We start from the raw sequence: 15655 nt of genomic DNA on the forward strand, positions 1-15655 counted from the left end.
CATTTCTGACTCCCCCGCTCTGTGTGTTAATCACATTTAAACCCCGATTTTCACTTTTGTTTGTTTATTTTGAATCGCTATTTTACGCATGCGGTTCATTCACAATGCAAAATATGATATGACACCCACATACCCGCACGCATACCCAATGTAAGGCTGCTTTGAAGCCATTATATCCTCACTTCAATCAAATGGCTGAGCAATCAAATTGTCCTTTTTGTTACTGATCCCGATTTTCTTGTTTCTGCTTTTATGTTTTTCACCTCGTCTGACCCACGTCGTAAAGGCTGTCAGGGAGCGTGCAGGCTTCTCAGCCGGCTGACAATAATAAAGTCATCAGCTTCACATCAGCCATCTGGGCCCAATTGGACCCTTTCCCGAAAGACTTTCCGAGTGACTTACGATAAGAAGCGAGCGACACGTACCGAGTTCAACTTCAAAACTCCTGGCCATTTTAGCTTGGGGCCAAAACACTTCTTTTCACTTCACAGCAATCCGTCCAAACAATACAAAACAACGCGATGAATATCGCCGCTGTGACAGGCCGCCGTTCCACTCCGAGGTTTTAACTACCACAAATGGTTGTTTATCGCCTGTAGGGCTTTTATTGCAATGGCTCCTTGATGGCCTTCTTCCAGTTCAGTGGAGTCAAGTGCATTGTGGGAAAGTCTTGTTCCAATAGACCATATTGTATTCTAACTCCTTGCTTTTATCTTAAACTATGTCAAGGTCCATTTGGTGCACTAGCAACACTGTTACACCCCTTTCCATTTGGTTTGCTTTTTGGTCCATCCCAGGAACAGCTACGGGGTTACAGCCGACTTTACGATCTGTCCCGCTCCGAAAGGTCCAAGGTCCACGAACTGGCAGTCACCATGGCAACCGATGGTCAGCCTCCCCAGAGTATTCGCCAGCTCCTGCACGTTGCCTTGGGACAACAAGACCTTTCGGTCAAAAGTGTGCTGCAGGATGCCGTGACGAGAGTGGTCGCTGTGCTCAGGTACACTGTGATTTTGTTTGGGTCTTTTTTTTTTTGTGACAATATCAAGGTGCAGCGATTATCAGTCATGTTTTTTTAGTTGACTCGTCAACCAGCTCTCTTCAAAAACACGTTCTTTGACAAAATGCAGTAAAGTTATCACGATTCCGTTCAGTTCGCGAAAACCCAAATCTATCAGTAACAGACAAACGTATTCATACACACATGAAGAAATTAGCAACTAGCTAATAGCTAACCAATTGGATTGGATGTACCTTTATTAAAGTCAAAGTCAGCTTTATTGTCAAATATGGTAATGCTAAATATGCTAATGCTAAAGCATGATGTACAGCACAGAGGACAGTAATTTCAGCTGTGCTGTACGTCATGCTAATGCATGCTAATGCGTGCTAATGTATGCTAATGCATGACGTACAGCACATTCGAAATTACTGTCCTCTCGGACCCAGCGCGCAAGTGCGCGCAAGGCACTTTAACAAACATAATAAACACGAAAATTCCAATTTGCCGGGAGAGAGAGGGTAGCCGCTGCATGTTCACACGCCGCCATCTTGGGAAAAAAAATATTATTTATTCTTCTTGCAGTGTAGAAATTTACATTTCACAGCATCAAAGTTATGAAATAAAGAGAAAATGAAAGAAAGAAGTCGAAAAACTAAATACAGGAGCTGCTGGAAAGGCAGCCACTCTCACGGCGCCATCTTGAAGTCAAAAGAACAAAATGTTTCAAAATTCCATCCAATAATAATGTCCTCATTGTCGGAGTGAGAAGCTCTAAATGCCAAAATGTTAATTTTTTTTTAAGACACGGATTTCCTTGCACACGGTTTCATTTCAATTGGGCAACTGAAAGAAAAGACTTTGATTTCCTTTACTGAGTTTGCTTTACTGACAACATCCTCTTATCTTAATGTACTCTTATATAAAACACTTCCCATAATTTTACACTCTTTTTTGGTTCATGGTATATGTGTGTTTGTTTTCAGCGGCCACTCCGACGTCCTGACAAATCACACAGCAGCACTCGACGTGCTCAAGGCCATTGCGATGGCTGTGCACAGCAGTGTCCAAGAGGGGTACGTTGTACACACACTCAGGGGAAACATCTTTTGATTGACACTTTCCAACTAATCAATATAGCACTGTCAGATATGTTAACGCTGTTTATTATTATGCTTCAATTGTCACTGTTGAAAAGATTCTTCCTGAAAATATGTTGGTTGGTATTCGTTTAGGTTAGTAGGTTAGGGCTAGCTAGGTAGTTAATAAGCTAGCAAATTAGTCATTCTGACAAAAAGCATGACGTAAAGCGCCATTTCCGAATTGGGCAATGTTTTTCCCTTCTACGACAGGGCCACATTTGCTTTTTGTCCATGTTAGCGTTTTGTTACAGCTTTAGCTGTTGGTGAAGCGCTATATAAATCAATACATGTATGTTGTGCTTCCATTCGAAACAGAGGACTCCGGGTTCTTTGTACTGATGGTTAATTCTTTAATGTGATTTCACACCACCGACACCACCGTGGAACTACAAACAAGTATAAAAATATAGCTGTTTTTTTACACATAAACATTTGGACTTTACATCAATGAAATAAAGCGTATGCAATAAAATCGTACAAACCACTTTGCCCGCTTTCCGTCCGAAATGGAAGTTTTGATCTTTGTCCTTTTTATCTTTTCCTTGCTAAACAGTACAGCGATAAAGCATGTCCATTCTTGCCGTCTTCTCAGTAAAAATGAAACTTAAATAACGAAGCGCAGAAAGTAAAACCTGTACCGAAAGTGACAACAACCCAAACGTAATGTCAAGAAAAATAAAGCACAGCCATTTGCTAGTCAACTATGGGATAGCAGTTATAGACAAATGTATCAACAGCATTTACATATGTATTGTATTTTGTACAGCCGCCCATATTTCAAGCTCAGATAACTCCAGACCCATATAATTTAGAAATTAACTTTTTTTTTCTAATGAAAGAAGAGAGTCTCAGGTTTCTTACGCTGCATTGAATGTTGATGTAGTCCTAAAACTCAATATTCTGTGGGTTCTGCAATTTGAGTGAAAAGGACAAAAACCCTGGCATTGGAGTGGACACATTTTTGCACATCTTATGGCAGTGAATGAGTTTACTCTTTTTTTTTTTTTTTAATTTAAATTAGTTGGAAAGTGGTTGGTTGGTTAAATATGTAAAAAAAGCAAAAATTGAGTTCACAGTAATGTCACTTTGTAATTCATTTTTTGAATCTTAAAGGACAACCGACACAATTTTTTTTTTGTTTTCTAACTGACATCAGAAAAACGTTTTATAGCATCTACAATACCCAAAACACACAGGCTGATATTTTTAGTCAAATCCAAAACATCAATAAAAATGACTTGGTGTCCCAAAACTACTTCAAAATGACCTCAGAAAGTTTTCTGTTTCAGAAGGTCCCGCCCCCTTGTTCGAGAATCAAAACAATGGCTTCAGACTCGGAGAAGATGCTTTCTTGTTACTCATCCAGTTATGAATATGATTCAAATAGTTCTGAAGAGGAAAGCATACATGTTTGCAATCGATTAAAGAAATCCTTCCGCATCAATTCAAGCCATCTGTACTCCAATGTAGCTCTCAGAAAATGCACAAGATGGCGCCCATGCTCCGATGGAAATGGGCTGATTTGTCTGCTGGGAATTAGTGTCAACTTGTATCAAATAGTAGTCTTGGTGCAACACACAACGATTCACCATCGCGTTATTTGTGTGTTTTCCTTCTAATTTTGCCATCAAGTTTTCAGACTAAACAAAGTACCCAAAATGCATGTGTCGCTTTGTCCGTCAGGGGCATTCCAGACGTGACGTCACGTCAGGCATCGTCCTCAACTCGAAAACAAGACTTCTTGAATATTCAGTGCGAGTCTTAAAACGTAAAATATAGCTATATGCCGTGGAACCTTTGTAAAATACTCAGTAGAAGTCATTTGAAGTAATTTTACAAATTATGGACACAACTTGTCCGGAGGCGTCGGTTGTCCTTTAAGATTGCTAGTTGATCAGTAACTAAATATTTAGTCAGTCAGTTCAATATAGCATTTTGGTAAGCAAATAAATATCAGCTTTCATAGAAAATAGGTGTTTGCTAGATGCTTGATAGAAAACTAGTTTATTATTTAATTAGTTTATTCATTTGTTAGCATAAGATAGCAGTTCTTGCTTGATATTGTTAACTAGCGAGCTAGTTTGTCAACCAGCTAATGAGTTAGCTATGTGATTAGTTGGTTAGCTAGCAAATTAGGTAGGTACCATTTTTATTCAGAATGCAAACTGGTTGGAAGACAAACTTGCGAGTAGCTTCAACTGCTTGCTATAGTTGATAATAAATATAACAGTGAGACTAGGCAAAAAGTAATCTTTTTCTCCCAAATTAGCAAGGACACATTACATTCAGTTGTGGAGTGTCTGGTTTGCTAGGTGAGGTCTATTTTTGTCGAGAAAGGCTGTGTGGAAGGCTGTCTCTCATGAGACTTGACAAGCACGCAATCTCACTCTTTCAGTGAGAGCATGGTGAGCTCTGATGACCTGCTGGCCTGGCTGCGACCGTTCTGCGGCGACCCGTCGCTCCCGGTGCGTCCTCGCATCGCTGTGCTGCAAATCCTTGAGAGTAACTTCAGCATGTGCGATGCTGATGTGCGTCTCCTGCTGCTCTACAGGACGCAGGCTGTTCTCAAACACACCGAGGTAAGATCATGACACACACTCAAGATCATTGTTTTACAGACTCTCCTATACTTATGAACATTCGAGTTACGAACAAAGGTAAACACGAACATTTTTTTTGGAATATATGTAGTATTCTTGGCAGTTGCACATGGATATATCTTTATAGCTCATATATTTTTTAATGTTTATTTTTCCTTACAAACCAAAACAGGTTACTTATACAAGCTTTAAACATACTCATATAAACCTTAAAGGACAACCGACGTCTCCGGACAAGTTTTGTCCATAATGTGGCAGTCCTTCCATCACGTCAATGCATTTGGCTGTACTTGTTTGGTCTGAAAATTTCGTGTTGCACCAAAAAGAGGCAAAAGAGGGCGACAAAGCTCCGTGTCAGGAATTAATCAGCCTGTGGAAACGGGCCGATTAATTCCTTACACGGTCGCCATTTTCTGCCTCTTTTTGGTGCAACATCTCCCCCCCCCCCCTATTGCTTCAAAATGGCACGGAATAATTTTTTTAATCAATTGAAAACATGTATGCTTTCCTCTTCAGAACTATTTGAATCATATTCATAACTGGATGAGTAACAAGAAAGCATATTCCCCGAATCTGACGCCATTGTTTTGATTCTCCAGCAAGGCAAGACGTCTTGAGGTGACACCACGAACAAGGGGGCGGGACCTTCTGAAACTGCCCACTTCCGGGTTCATTTTTTTGCAGATTTTTGACACTTTCAGTCATTTTTATTAGTCTTTTGCATTTGACTAAAAATATCGTACTGCGTGTTTTGGGTGTTTTAGATGCTATAAAACGTTTTTCTGGTGTCAGTTAGGAAACAAAAAAGTGATGTCGGTTGTCCTTTAAGGGTCTGATGGATTTGGGTATACAGTACATGTACCCTTGGCAGCAGTTGACAGGTGTGTTGGGGGGGGGGGGGGGCAGGCGCTATGGCAGCACACACACATGCACGCGCACACGTGTACTATCATGGAAGTAAACAACCAAAGGGATCAGGGTTTAATCTTTTTTTTTGTTAAAGGACTGACTTCTTACACTCTGCCTTCGCTTCTTTTTAAAAGTCTTTCAATGTGCATGCAGTCTTTTTGTCGACATATTTGAAAGTTTTAATGTATAACATTTCTACACTTTGGGTGTCCCCCCCCCCCCTTGCATCACTTCTGCTCCCGAGTTTAGAAGCAGATGGTCATCCAAAATTGTCCTTCAGAGATGTTCAAAATACCTCTCCACCCAAAAAATAACTTAAGTGTCGTCATGATGGTTTCTCAGCAAATGGTTAAAGTGATTAAATTGCTTAAATTCCACTGGCCAAGTAATTACTAAAAAAATAAAGAAGTCATTAGTTGGGTTTGCAATAATAAGCAAAATTTGTCAAATTTGTCAGTATGTTTGTTGATTCATTAGCTTGCTAGTCGGTTGACGATTAGCTACTGAACGTGTTAGCTTGATGTCAGAATCAAAATGCCTTAAATCGTATATAGGATAGGATATCCTATATACTAACTGATTATCAGTTAATAACATTACTTGTTCAGTTATCAAACAAATTATTGTACTATCAGAGTCAACTGTCAATTTGGGATTTGGTTAGCTGGCTAGCTTTTTGTTATTGGGATCAGGGAGGCATCACTAGCTGCTTAGTATAACCATGCGAGCCTCATGTCTAGTGAAGTAGTTTGCTCGCTAGTTAGTTAGTTAGTCAGTAGTTTAGTTTTAAAACTGCTTTGTTAGTTAACCACCCATTACATCCATTTGTCAATGGATGTGAAACATATATATAACCTACATTTATAAACCTATCTACAGTAAAGTCTCGTTATATCGATATTCTCGGGAGTCGGAAAAAATATCGATATAACCGGACTATCGATATATCCGATCCTGCGGCATGTAAATTTTCTCCTGCCGTTCATAGAAATAGTGTCGTAATAAGCAGTACTATCGATATAACCGATATTGATATAACGAGACTTTACTGTGTATATATATATATATATATATATATATATATATATATATATATATATATATATATATATATATATATATATACAGTAAAGTCTCGTTATATCAATATATATATATATATATATATATATTATATATATATATATATATATAGGGCCTATACTACCAGTAAGACGTTAGTTCGCTGAAGAAGCATCTTGGATAAGAAGTGAAACGTCCGACACCTTCAAAGAAGTACAGATGACGGATGAAGAAACCTTTTCATCAATGTGAAACATGGCAAACTAACTCATTCACTGCCAGGCACGCTCCAGTGCCATGGTTTTTGTCATTGTCACTCAAATTCCAAGACCCACACAAAATTGACTTTTAGAAGTACATAAACATTCAATTTAGCGTATGAAATCTTAGACTCTCTCCTATCATCAGGAAAAAAAGTTAAGAAATTATATGGGTCTGGAGTTATATGAGCTTGAAATGAGGGTGACTGTCCAAAATACATTGCAATACATACATATTGGTTTATATTGCGCTTTAGCAACAGCTGAAGCTGGGACAAAGCACTACTGTGGAAAAAAGGGGAACACTCTCCCCTCATGGAAGGAAAAAAACATTGTCAGGTGTCTGACCAGCACTTTATCGGCACCCCGATAAGAAAAACCAAAACCTGAATAAAATCTATGTTCTTTCGCTAAGATTTTAACCTCATTGTCGTCAAATGAGTGGTTGCTAGCTTTTAGGTGCATATATACTGCCGATTGAGGCCCACTAGTATTATCCATGCGATGTTGATAAAGTCTTTTTTTGAGAATTTGTTGAGTCTCCCCAATGTACTGCTCTTTACAATTTTCATTCTTACAATGTATTGATTAAACTACATTACTTTGTTTTTCATTTGGCAGCCTATCTTTTGGATGCACTAATTTTTGCCTTAACGTGTTTATCGGTTTGAAATAAGTAGGAATGTTGTGTTACCAAAGGACTCTTTGGAGTTTTTCAGAAACTCCTGCTATGTAAGGTCCTGCTATGGCTTTCCTTTTTGTATCTTCAGAATTTTTGGCAGTACATATGCACCGAAAAGCTAGCAACCACTCATTTCACGACAATTAGGTTAAAATCTTAGCAAAATAACATAGATGGTTTGAAAGGGGAGTAAAAGAAGCGATTTTCATAAAACAGCTAAATCCTTCACTAAACTGATATGGTGGTGTGAGGTTCAATTTGGATCGTTCGTACAATAGCCTGCTTAGGCAACATAGGATTAGTAATGCTGATGAGGTGATACCGCAACATGTGGGGCAATCAAGCCAGTCATTAGTCAGGACAATAGGAACAATCAGTGGAGCCGCAGGGAGTCGTCCTCTGCTCCCCCCAACCTGAGAGCAGGAACCTATCATCGCAGAGTCCGGCACCGCCATGTCTGGACAGTAGGGATATATATTTAGGGCCTAAACTACCAGTAAGACTTTAGTTCGCTGAAGAAGCATCTTGGATGAGAAGTGAAACGTCCGAAAAAAGTACAGATGATGGCTGAAGAAACCTTTTCATTGAATAATAATAATAATCAAACAAAAAAATTGCCACTTGTAAATGTGGGTTGATGCAATATATCAATATGCCTTTCTTGATACTTGCACTATGTACACTTTTTTATGAAACGGTTTTGCACATTTACATTTGCACAGTATACAGTTGACATTTTTATTTTGTGCTTAGAATATCTTCTTCTTATCTCTAATAGCTTTTATGCTTAGAATATCTTGTTTCTATCCTTTCAGCCCCACCCCACGCCCTTTCAAATTGCTGCTTTTGCCTGCAAATTTCCCCATTGTGGGACGAATAAAGGTTTTCTGATTCTGAATAATAATAATAATAATAATAATAATAATAGTCGCTTTGTATAATAATAATAATAATAACAACAATCATCATCATAATCATAATAATAATAATACTGTCGTTAACTAGCCAGTAGTGAGTTGTTTTATTTTGAAAACTGCTCGTTAACCAAGCAGTACAGAGTACAAGCAGTAGATTTGTCAGTGTGAAAAATGCTTATTTGGAAAAAACATGTTAGTTAGCAAACTGCAATTAATTTGAACGATTACACAAAAACAGTTTGAAAAGAAGGTGCCACATTTTGATGCCTCCTCGGGAAAACAAGACGCAGACAGAGAGGCCAACACTTAGCATTTAACTCGCGGCAAGGTGAAGCCCCGCATAGATTTTGTGACTTCATCTACAGTGATTAGTCAAAACCAGCGACAGTTAAAATGTCACCCCTGTCAAGACGGGAGCGCGTCTTTTCTCCGGGTGCATAACGTGCACGCGCGTTAATCTATATTGTGCGTCACATGTGGCCTTTTGCACGCCAAGGGCAATGATTTACTTTATTTGTTTGTGACATTTAGCAGACCAAAAAAAAAAGAAATGACATGAAAGGAAGGATTGTAGAATTATTTCCGCCAAGGAGAATTTCATTTCCATTTGCTATTCTCATTCATCTATTTTCGTTGCTTATGTTTAAAGGACAACTGACACCTCAGGACAAGTTGTGTCCATAATTTGTAAAATCACTTCAAATGACTTCTACTGAGCACACAAGATTACACCGCATATTTTACGTTTTAAAGGACAACCGACATCACTTTTTTGTTTCTTAACTGACATCAGAAAAATGTTTTATAGCATGTAAAATACCCAAAACACGCAGTATGATATGTTTAGTCAAATGCAAAACACCAATAAAAATGACTTAAAGTGTCCAAAATCTGCAAAAAAAATGAACCCGGAAGTGGCCAGTTTCAGAAGGTCCCGCCCCCTTCTTCGTGGTGTCACACCAAGACGTCTTGCATTGCTGGAGAATCAAAACAATGGCTTCAGATTCAGAGAATATGCTTTCTTGTTACTCATCCAGTTATGAATATGATTTAAATAGTTCTGAAGAGAAAAGCATACATGTTTGCAATCGATTAAAGAATTTATTCTGTGCCATTTTGAGGCAATGGGGGGGAAATGTATCACCAAAAAAGATGCAGAAAATGGCGACAAAGCTCCGTGTATGGAATTAATCAGCCCGTTTCCACAGGCTGATTAATTCCTTATATGGAGCTTGGACGCCCTCTTCTGGCGGCTTTTGGGTGCAACACGAGGTCCCCAGACCAAACAAGTACAGCAAAATGCATTGATGTGATGGAGGGACTACTACAATGTGTCATTTTTTTCCGTCAGGGGCGTTCCTTTCGTGACGTCACGTACGGACTTGTTACAACTCAAAAACAAGACTTCCTGAATATTCAGCGCGAGTCTTAAAACGTAAAATATAGCTATATGCGGTGGAATCTTTGTAAAATACGCTCAGTAGAAGTGATTTGAAGCCATTTTACAAATTTTACACAACTTGTCCGGAGATGTCGGTTGTCCTTTAAGAGTCGCGCTGAATATTCAGGAAGTCTTGTTTTCGTGTTGATGACGATGCCTGACGTGAGTCACGTCAGGAACGCCGCTGACTGAGAAAGCGACACGATGCATTGTGGGTACTTTGTTTGGTCTGAAAACAGTGTTTATCCGTGTTAAGGGCGAAACTTACATAATGCAATGGTGAATCGTTGTGTGTCGCGCCAACACTACCAATTGCGATAACACCATAAAAGTGGACACAAATTCTCAGCAGACAAATCAGCCCATTCCCAACGGAGCTTGTGCGCCATCTTGTGCATTTTATGGGAGCTACATTGCAGTCCAGACGGCTCGAATTGATACGGAAGGACTTCTTTCATCTATTGCAAACATTTATGCTTTCCTCTTCAAAACTATTTGAATCATATTCATAACTGGATGAGTAACATAAATGAAATGTATTATTCTTATTATTAACAAGAAAGCATCTTCTCCGAATCTGAACTCTCTGAACCCATTGTTTTGCGTCCGGAGTGTCACCTTTTGAAACTCGCCATTTCCGCTGTCATTTTGAAGCAGTTTTAGGACACTTTTAGTCGTTTTTATTGGTGTGTTGCATTTGACTAAAAATATCAGCCTGCATGTTTTGGGTATTTTAGATGCTATAAAACAGTTTTCTGATGTCAGTTCGGAAACAAAAAAATGGTGTCGGTTGTCCTTTAACAATGAAGTAGCTGCCTGGATACATGATCACTGGGATGCTAGTAAGGGAGCGTCACGGATTGATGTTGTGATAGGTCGTCCCTAAACTGTCTTTTTCCTTATTTTTAGCAGACCTTGTCTGCGATCCTCAGTAGATCTTTTGCGGTCAACACTTTAAGGTAGTTTTCGAGCTTATAGCCTCGAGAGACGGCCTCTTGCCACTGTGAATGATTCACTCTGCAAAGTAAAAAAATAAAATAAATGGGAGCAGCGCAATAAAACGAAAGCAAACTGAGCAGTAGAAATAAGGCGAAAAAGACAAAAAGCCAGGGGGGGATTTGTAATCATTCAAGTTGGAAGAACAATGTGCCATAAGTTGGACATGGAACACTTGATGAGTTTGGCCTAATGCTCGCTCCTTTTGAATCACAAATGAAATTTCTGTGGCAAGTCGTTGCCGGGCGACCTTTGTCACACAGATTTTCACCGCATTTTTGCCAATGTTGTGCTCCTCTCCGCTTAGAAGTAATTGCAACGTGTTTACGTGTCGCCCGCTCGAAGCGTTCCTTTTCTCTTTGACCTTTTTTTCCTCACTGATGGAATATTCATGGCGCAACCTCCTCCCCCAACCCCACCGGGAAGGCCGTATGCATGATGAAGGACAAGCGCAGTCTGGCTCCGAATGGGCTTCATTTTAAAATATACCGTGTGCGTGTGTTTAATATTGATATTTTGGGGCTGAGCTTTCATGTCAAGCAGGTGTGTGCGTCAGGGACCGGGGAGGTATGTCGTTTCAATCTGTTTTCTTCTTTTCATATGGTTTCCACCTTGAGGTCCGCACTGTAACCCCCCCCCCCTCCCCCCGGACACCCATTTCAAGTGTCCCTCAGCTTCGCCTGGACGACTTGCAGCGCTGTGACAATATAAACACTCAACCAACCAAAAATAACAATCAACATGCGTCTTTTACGAGAAAGATAAATTCGATTTCTAGCATTTACCATTAATTTTGACCAAAACACCACTTCCTGATCTAAAAGTGGAGAAGACTGCGTTTGTTGGGATAAGAAACAAGCGTGTCAGTCAGAAGACTTACTTTTATGCTAATATATTTTGTTTTTGCGCCACCTCAAATTATAAGACAGATACTATAAAACAAGACTGAGAAAGGGATTGTGGAGGCAAAATGACTTACCATATTTTCTGCACTAGAAGGCGCATCAGATTATAAGGCACCTTCAGTGAATGGTGTACGTATTTTAAAACTTTTATCCATATACAGTGATATCTCGGTTTACGAACCTCTTGGCTTACGAACTTTTCGGTTTACAAACGTTAAATTTATGAAAAATTTGCCTTGGCGTACGAACTTTTTTCGGGATCCACACGGAGCTGTCTCAATGAGTGTTGTGTCGTTCGTGAACAAACCCGTTCTAACAACAAAATGGCAGCCGGCTTGTTTTGGTCCTCTATTCCCTGCCCCCAGTTTTCGGTTAAAGCCATGTGATTGGTCAAGAACGCAGCAGTGAAGGGGGGTGGGGTTTACAGATAGAGACAGTGAAGCCGTTCTCCAAAAAGAAAATGGCTGCCAACTTTTTTTGTCCTCTATTCCACGCCCCCAGTCTTCGGTTAAAGCCATGTGATTGGTCAAGAACGCAGCAGTGAGGGGAGGTGGTTTTAACATTAAAGAGACAGGCCGACGACAGTGAGAGTTTCAACTGCGATAGTTCAAAGGCAGAGTGTAGACTTCAAGGTTAAAATATCCCATCAATCAGGCTCCACAAACAACCCGCACAAGTCATCTGTACACTTGATGCAAAAAGCTATCAACCCAGCTAAACAGAACACAATTGATGAGGAACTAGATAAAAAGAGAGTAGAGAAAGCACCTACAAGGGATCATGCCTCAAGATGCTGAAAGAAGGTTACGTTCCTCATCAAGTGTTTAATGCTGAGCAAACCGGCCACTCCATTTAATCAAGCCATCAACGACCATCACAAAGGTAAATAAAACGACTATTATACAGTACAATTTATTTCTTAAATTATAATACCATAGCACATTTATTATACATATAATAAGTTATATTTTGTGCAGTTTTAAGGGTTAGAAAATTAGGTTTTATGGGGATCTGGGAACAGATTATTCTCATTTTAATGGTTTCCTATGGGAAATTATTTTTTGGTATACACACTTTTCGCCTGACACACTCTGTCTGGGAACCAATTAAAGGACAACCGACGTCACTTTTTTGTTTCTTAACTGACATCAGAAAAACGTTTTATAGCATCTAAAATACCCAAAACACGCAGTATGATATTTTTAGTCAAATGCAAAACACCAATAAAAATAACTTAAAGTGTCCAAAATCTGCAAAAATAAATGAACCCGGAAGTGGCCAGTTTCAGAAGGTCCCGCCCCGTTCGTGACGTCACGCCAAGACGTCTTGCTTCAGATTCGGAGAATATGCTTTCTTGTTACTCGTCCAATTATGAATATGATTCAAATAGTTCTGAAGAGGAAAGCATACATGTTTGCAATCGATTAAAGAATTTATTCTCTGCCATTTTGAGGCAATGGGGGGGGAAATGTATCACCAAAAAAGAGGCAGAAAATGGCGACCGTGTAAGGAATTAATCAGCCCGTTTCCACAGGCTGATTAATTCCTTACATGGAGCTTTGTCGCCCTCTTCTGCCTCTTTTTTGGTGCTACACGAAGTTTTCAGACCATTCAAGTACAGCCAAATGCATTGACGTGATGGAAGGACTGCTACAATATGTCCTCTTTTCGGTCAGGGGCGTTCCTTCAGTGACGTAACGTACGGACTCGTCACCAACTCAAAAACAAGACTTTCGGAATATCCAGTGCGAGTCTTAAACCGTAAAATATAGCTATATGCGGTGGAATCTTTGTAAAATACGCTCAGTATAAGTCATTTAAAGCCATTTTACAAATTATGGATACAATTTGTCCGGAGACATTGGTTGTCCTTTAAGTTTGTGAGACAAGGTATCACTGTAGTTGCATGACCTGTTGTGGTTCAATATTACTTTACATGTAAGGCGCACTGGATTTTAGGCACTATGTCATCTTTTGAAGAAAATGAAGGCTTTTAGGTGCGGAAAATATGGTAGTAAAGGTAAACTAATCTATTTCTGGATGTGCAACAAAACAGGCATCACGAGTCCTCTTTTTTTCTTTATATGGCATCCATCATGGCTCAAACTACACTATCGCTTTCGACAGCCTTTCACACATTTTCCCATTACGACGTGCTTGAAATGCATTTGTCGTACGTTTCGATGCCTTTTTGTATACTTCCTACATTGTATTTTTTTCCACCATAGGATACTTTTAAAGGTCTCCACTGCAAGGCTAATAAAGGTGCTGCTCATGTACAAAGTAGAAAACAGCAAAGAGGATAGTTTGCATGCGCACAATGTGAATTTGTACGCGTGTCCTGCTACACTCTTTGACGCAGCGATAAACCGCTACAACGCAACATCCCTCTGGCACCGAGGCTTTTTTGTCCCTTTCCCTTATTTGTGTGTCATTTACTCTCTTACCGTCTTTGCTCTTCCTCTCTCTCCCGCCCGTTCTCTTTTCTCTCGTGCAAAGTGTGCGACCTCTGCAACTTCATTCCCGCCCGCCGCTCGGGACATTAGCCACGGTGGGTGAATGAATATTGATGAGCTGGCAGAAAAGCCCAAGCCATCGCCGCCGCTCTCTGGCCGACACACACCGACAAGCCCAAATGGGGCCTTCTCTGTCTCGCGGGTCAAGGACAAATAAAAAAGGTAGATGGCCTTAGCTTAATTTTCAAGCGAGACTGTGGTGTATCCACACAATGTTGGAATCACCTAAACGACCCCGAAAACTCAAATCGAAGACTCTTTATTTATACTGTAAATACATTACACATTATTGAACATGGAGAGCAACAGTCAAGTACATGGTGAGCCAAAAATATGCCTACCCATGAAAATTTCAATTCTAGCTTTTATTAAAAAGCTATTTATTTCAAATTACAACCACACATTATTCCGTTTATTGAAGACCATTCGCCAGAGTTTCAGCTATTTCTGTTCATCTTTGGTCAATTTATGGCTTTCCCAAGATGTGTTCCAAATGTCCACCATTTCGTTGCAAGCAAACCTGTACTCGCCTGACAAAGTTGTCAATTAGTTTTACACACTCCTCTTTCGGGGGACAAAAATTGCTGGAGTGAGGGACTCAGTAGTACGCATCTTTTTGGGTCACCCTCCCAAAAGAGGAGTGTCTAAAAGTGATTGACAATTTTGTCAGACGAGTACAGGTTTGCTTGCAATGAAATGGTGGACATTTCGAACACATCTTGGGAAAGCCATAAATTAACTCCAAATTTGATCAAAGCCACAATTGAAATTTTCATGGGTAGGCAACTTTTTGTGTCACCTTGTATTTGGGTCTCAGTTGAGAAGACGGAGTAACTAATTCAGAACTTGATTGCATTACATCAGCAGTTAGCCACCATATTTGGGCTATGCAGATAGCTCGTTAGCAAGGCCTATGCTGCAAAAATGCATTTTTTCTCTAAAGCAATCACTTTAGAGGCTCTCATTATTAGCCAAAATGTGCACATCACGCAGAGAAAAAACAGCATGCATGCTTTATATTTATTTTTAAGTTTGACTTAAGCGTGTGGCATGGGACTTTGTTGGGTTTAAAAATAATCGTTCCCTCTGGTTCATGGCTCTTCGCGGTGTTGTAGTAAATTCAGCAGGAACCAAGGTGTTGAACAAAAGAAATTATTTTAATCTTGTAGACAGCAGGGACATTGTGAGGTCAGTTGAGGAGGGCCAGAGAGAGAGCCGCCCCTTT

General features: G+C 39.8%; 1 protein-coding gene across 1 annotated transcript in view; it reads left to right on the forward strand.

The window, feature by feature from the left end:
- Window positions 1-15655, forward strand: part of nbas (NBAS subunit of NRZ tethering complex) — a 175716-nt gene that overhangs the window by 128007 nt on the left and 32054 nt on the right. Inside the window, 3 exon segments of the mRNA XM_089021896.1 lie at window positions 798-1000; window positions 1987-2076; window positions 4538-4721. Of these exon segments, the coding sequence (XP_088878022.1) occupies window positions 798-1000; window positions 1987-2076; window positions 4538-4721 (477 nt within the window).

The sequence above is a fragment of the Hippocampus bargibanti genome, linkage group LG19 (genome assembly GCF_051943395.1).
Source record: "Hippocampus bargibanti isolate YZ-2025 linkage group LG19, ASM5194339v1, whole genome shotgun sequence".
NCBI lineage: Eukaryota > Metazoa > Chordata > Actinopteri > Syngnathiformes > Syngnathidae > Hippocampus > Hippocampus bargibanti.